The sequence below is a fragment of the Cicer arietinum genome, chromosome 7 (assembly GCF_000331145.2).
Source record: "Cicer arietinum cultivar CDC Frontier isolate Library 1 chromosome 7, Cicar.CDCFrontier_v2.0, whole genome shotgun sequence".
NCBI classification, from domain to species: Eukaryota; Viridiplantae; Streptophyta; class Magnoliopsida; order Fabales; family Fabaceae; genus Cicer; species Cicer arietinum.
In genome coordinates this window covers 5,106,717-5,112,484 of record NC_021166.2, presented here as the reverse complement: position 1 = coordinate 5,112,484, position 5,768 = coordinate 5,106,717, and the positions used below count along the sequence as shown (strand labels likewise).

Here is a 5,768-nt window from a genome sequence, read left to right as displayed (position 1 = left end):
AACAATCAATACTGCCTTAATTTTTTGGTAGCTTCCATAAATTTCCCTATAGTTGACAAGTCAATATCAGAACATAGATTGTCTATTCATAACATGAGAGGTTTCCATTTAAATACACAAACAAGGGAAATTATGATTCAATCGGGGTCCTATTTGTAGTCACATGGTATGACAAATTAAGTCGAGATGAACAAATTAAACTAAGACAAATCCATAATAATACGTGGGTGTACTTTATCCTTAAACCGCTTTATTTTATTTGGTTTTGCCGTTGTAGGCTAATCTTAAACTTCTCACTAATAATTGAGATTTCTTTTAGAAACTTTCATTCTGTGAATTAATTAAAAAGCATACTACAAAGTATCAAATTCAGAGACTTGGTTGGTTAAACGAGACAGCATGTTATACTGTCTCCAACAAACAAAGAGGCATTAAAAATTGAAATGATAAACTAAACATGAAATAAAGTCAAGGTATATGGTTTGAGCTGAAAATTTCAAGACTCTAGTGGTTAAATGCCAAAGACTCTAGTGGTCAATTTCTCTAACTTGGTAGTGAATGATTGGATCTATATAAATGCTTTCCGTTCTTAAGTACGCCGGAACAATGTTCAGAAGTTCGACCTAGTACATTGAATCTAAAGAGCTTGTAAGTTCGATCCATTTATTTTTTGGCATCACTTTCTTGGAGTTATGTGTTGATATCTAATGAATATAATTGTTAATTTGGTAAAATATGTGTGAGTTCGTGAACATGACATTTAAGATATATGTTAATCTATATATAACGTCTACTAATTAATAGCTGCTGATTATAAATTCTCTATTTGAGAAAACCCTCTTGAAAGTGACTTTATAGTTTAAATCATTTGTTTTTTAGGTAATGATGGCGATGAAGGCTTTGGATATATATAAGGTTAATTATTATAAAATAAAACAATAATCTAATTAAGAGGGAAACTTAATCAATTTCATGTGATGCCAACCAAGATAATATCAATGAAAATGAAATTAAAGTGCAAGCAAAATTCCTAGATTCTTTACCAAGAAATTCACATCAATAAATCATGGTACATATTTATTTCTAGTTGTGGACTTTACCTGTGAAGAATGAATTAATATACTTTGTTCTGAACAAGTTCAACATTTCAATTCTCAAATTTAGGAAATCATACAGATTAAGATGTAATTAACAACAAAACAAGTACTAATTTCTAGTGCTTGAATCTCGAAATTGAGTTAAGACAAGAAAACCTTGACCCTTGAAAGGAAGGTACAAATATCTCTTGTAGTCACATTAAAATCTACTACAATTTTATTTATTTGCCTAGTTGGATCCTCTAGGTGGAAACATAAAAAGTTCATGATCATTCTCTTGAGGACTATTTCCTCTATCTTGAACATTAATATTATTGGTATTTCTATCAGCTTCTAATTCTCTATATCTAATCAAATACCTTCTCATAGGCTCAGCATAATCATCAAAACCAAGTGTCCCTAAAGCCCAACAGATATCATCTCCATTCACTGTCTTTCTTCTTTCTTTCCTGCATTTCTCAGATGCTTCACTTGTCACAAAGCTTATGAACTCTGACACACATTCTTGCATTGTTTCCTTTGATTCCTTTGAGATTTTTGCATTCTGAGGCAATATCTGCTTCATTATTCTCCCAACATTGGCTATTGGTAACAAACGATCTTGTTCCTTTATGCTACCGTTTTCAATATTGTTAGAGGTACTTCCTCCAATGTTGTTGTTATCCATCATTTCCTTCAATTCGACTCAGAATGTATGAGAATGAAGAATCAATCAATTTCAAAGTCAAACAGAATCTTAATATATCTATGTATAGATATGTGTGTGTATATATAGTATAAGTAACAAGTGCGCTTAGTCACACATGAATCAATATGTATATAATTAATTAATGTGTTATTAAAATTTCTATACTTTTGTATTTATTCTCTTTAAATTTTTCTTCCGGCTTTTATCTCTTGGAATATTTTCCATCAACTGTTTTAATCTTTATAAAATTAAAATCAGTTGAATTTTTATTAAAATGTTATAAAATTTGACATATAATTTTTTTGTGTTGCAATAGATGTGCATAATATGATTTTAAATTCGAATTTTAGATTTAAATTTTTGTTATTTTAATTTCTTGAACTTTTAACATTTAAAAATTTATATTTAAGCAATCTCTTATTGAAATTTTTTTAAAATTTTAAGTTTGGTATTTATAAAGTTCTAAAATACTTAAAAAAAATTAAATGACATACATAAAAATGAGACTATTAAGAAAAAAATACTATAAGATCAAAAGTTGAAGAAAAAAAAAATTAATAACTAAAAATATATTTAACGATGAATTAAATATAATATTATGACTTGTACGTGTCTTGTTTAGTGTGACATGTGAATGATGCAAATTAAGCCGGTCCATTATGGAATTGTGGGGTCTGATTCTGCTGCAGCTAAATCAATCAATTGGAGTACATACAGAGTCACTAATTTTGTTGCAAATTTTAGACAAAATCCACCCCAATAGTAATTAATCTTAGTTTAATGGTAATGGATGCTGAGATGGCTCTTGAGGCAGTTGAAATAAGTGTGGATATAGATGAATGTGAAATACAATATCCTTTGGAAAGGTCTAAAGTTGCAAGTAATTAAATTGATGGTACGTGTTATTCAAGGAAGAATATATATCAACATCCACCTATAAGATTACACCAGCATGTTTCAATAAATTAATGATGTCGAGTTTTCAGTGTGAGGGATATATAATTGCACTTAATATATTAGATTACGTACTATATTTATTGGACGTCAATTATCACTTTAATTATGGTTGATCACTACTTTATTTATTGTCAACTATCACTTTTATTTTACCGACTACTACTATGATAATCTTTAACTATAATTTTGACCGCTACTGCGATCATCAGTCTAACCACTATCGACAATAATTTTGACAACTATCGACCACTACTTTGATCATTGTTGACTATAACTTTAATTTTGACAATTGTTAACTACCACTCCAATTATCAGCAACCATCGCTTTGAACACCATTGATAATGACTCTAGCCATCACTAACCACATTCTAACAACTACTATGACCATCGTTGACCACCATTGACATCGCGGACCACCACTCTTACCATCACTTTGATCACCATCACAATGCCAATCTTGATCGTGTTTAGGGTCCCCAAATTTTCAAGGCACCATTTTGTTTTTATAGTATAGAAATGTATATAATAAAAAAATATAGTATACAAAATTATACAGTAAAAAATTATCAAAGTTTGAATGGTTCAATGTTTTTCCTTTTTAAACTCTAACTCCAAAATTCTAAGATTAATTATAAATTATTGGACTCTTTATAGTTGAATATATATAAAAAATAATCGTTTTTTTAATACTAAAATTAGAATAGTAGAAATTATATTATTTTTCATAAGAATCTCATTTAGTAACAATTATTCGTCTATACTCTTATCCCAAAAAAAAAAAAATTCTCTCTTGTTGAGATATTGTCATGCAAAAATACGACAATTGCATCAAACATAATAAAATTTATTATCATTATTAGTTATAAAATCTAAAATGAATCAATTAATATGCGTAAAAAAAACATAAGGAATTGACTAATATCACATCAAATATATAATGAAATTCATTATCATTATATAATTTATTAAAAAAATAGAATACATGTAAAAAAAATAAGATACTAAATTCAAACTACTGTACCAAAATTTTTAGGGACAACTTTGACCATCAATCATCACTTTAACAACTATCGATGACTACTCTGTTCTCACCATTGGCCACATCACCGTCGATCACAAATTTGTAATACTTAAATCATTTTATTTTTTAAATTTTTAATTATTTTTCAAATTTTATTATTATTTTTTACGATCTGATATTTAAATTAAAAACTGAAAAATAAAAAAACTATTGTTGATTTTTTTTAAAAAAAAAAAACTGAAAACCAACTCAACTAGGCCTAAGAAAAGTTTTCAATTAATCTTTGTTATTTTGAATGTGCAATATATGCTGTCAAAATTTAATGTACGATAATATATATTTGATTACATGCATGCAAAGTTATGTATTTGAATTCACATTGTGGATATTAAACTGGGTTACTCTAGTGGAGGATTTTATTAAGTTAATATAATTGGCTAATGGCTAGAAGCACACCAACAGAGTCGTTAAAAATTGGTTGGTTAACGACATGAACCAACCAATTCCTAAAGTTCCAAGCCGCTGCCTCAACCAAACACCGAAAGCAAAATGAAATCTTAAACCAACCCAAGAGTTCCTATTGACACAATCACGATATTACCCTTCCTTATCCTTCAAACCAAAATTGCACCAACCACATATAATCAAAGACCGTGTAAATGTAAAATAATTTTATACTGTTATTTAATTTTGACAATTCAATAGATTATTTTGTATATTATAATTTTTAAATAAGTGTCAGTTATATAATTATCTTGTATTGTATCAAATTATGATTAGATGTTATTGTAAAATTGTTTTACACTGTCAATATACTATTTTTATTATATTAATCAAATTAATATAAATTATTTATTAAAATTTAGAAGATAAAATGAACAATATAAACTCATAAGGTGATTATTTCCTTTCTTAAATAATAAAAGTATAAAAATTACTTGGTCAAAATTTACTTATGTTTCAATCAAACTTCAAAATATCCAAATCAATTTTCTTTAAAATCAAGGAGTTAAAATTAATATTTGATTATTATAGTAATTAATTTTGGGAAGCATTAACCATGCTAAAATTGTTTTCTTCTCACTTTACCGCCATGCTTATGATTAAGACAAGGGGAGCTTAGTGGAATCAACTTATTAAAGTAAATTTCATCCTAAAATGATATTCTAAATGGAAGTAAACCTAGAATTTTCCGAACTTTTAATTGATTCAACAAGTAGATACATAGTAAGATGGTTTACACATGTGTGATCACTCCAAACAAGTTAAGTGTGATCTCCACTCTCATTTTAATTTTTTAATGCAAATAAATGTAAGGTAGAGATTTTAGATATAAAAATTGAAAATAATAATAATAATAATATTGGGTAGAGTTTGTTTAGCGTATGCGAGAAATTGTATGTGTGACATGTGGTTCACTTAAGACAAAGGCACTTGCAAATTATTAATTAGTTGAATGTAGGATTAGTGGGTAAAAATGTCAATGTGCACTTTCAGTTCACTGGCTGTGACAATGTTAATAACTTAATATTGGAACATTGCAAAAACGCTGAAGTCATTGCTTTGCATAGAGTCAACTTATATAGTGCTTTTGCATCCACCAAGAGACAGGGCAAAGTAAAAATTTAAATAAATAAAAAATCTAGACACAGATTTCCCCCCCTTTTTTTTACAGTTATAACTTATAAGGTCATGTCTCTAAAATTCTGGACGGTCAGGGAATTTTAATAATTGGTCTTCAACTTTATTCATGTATGTACAAGAGAAATTTATTTATCATTTAAAATAAATAATGTTTAAATGTGTTTTAAATTTTTGAAATGATTAGTCTGTGTACACTGTAGTTACGTGCATAAGATAATGAGGAAAATAAAAAAGAAAATTTTCCCACACTTAACATGACTTTAGATTTATGCATCTATAAAAAAACATTTTATGCCGTCTATAAGTACATTTCCAAATAAATTATATTTTGTGTGAGGTATTTTTAGAGACATGAAGCAG

The 5,768-nt window shown here is 27.8% G+C and overlaps 1 protein-coding gene across 1 annotated transcript; it reads right to left on the bottom strand.

Annotated features, from left to right (window-relative positions):
- Positions 1-1,210: 1,210 nt before the first annotated feature.
- On the bottom strand, positions 1,211-1,855 carry LOC101491613 (nuclear transcription factor Y subunit B-4-like). The gene has a single exon (XM_004508552.4). It carries the CDS (start codon positions 1,765-1,767, stop codon positions 1,327-1,329), a length of 441 nt encoding a protein of 146 aa, XP_004508609.1. The 5' UTR covers positions 1,768-1,855; the 3' UTR covers positions 1,211-1,326.
- Positions 1,856-5,768: the final 3,913 nt, after the last annotated feature.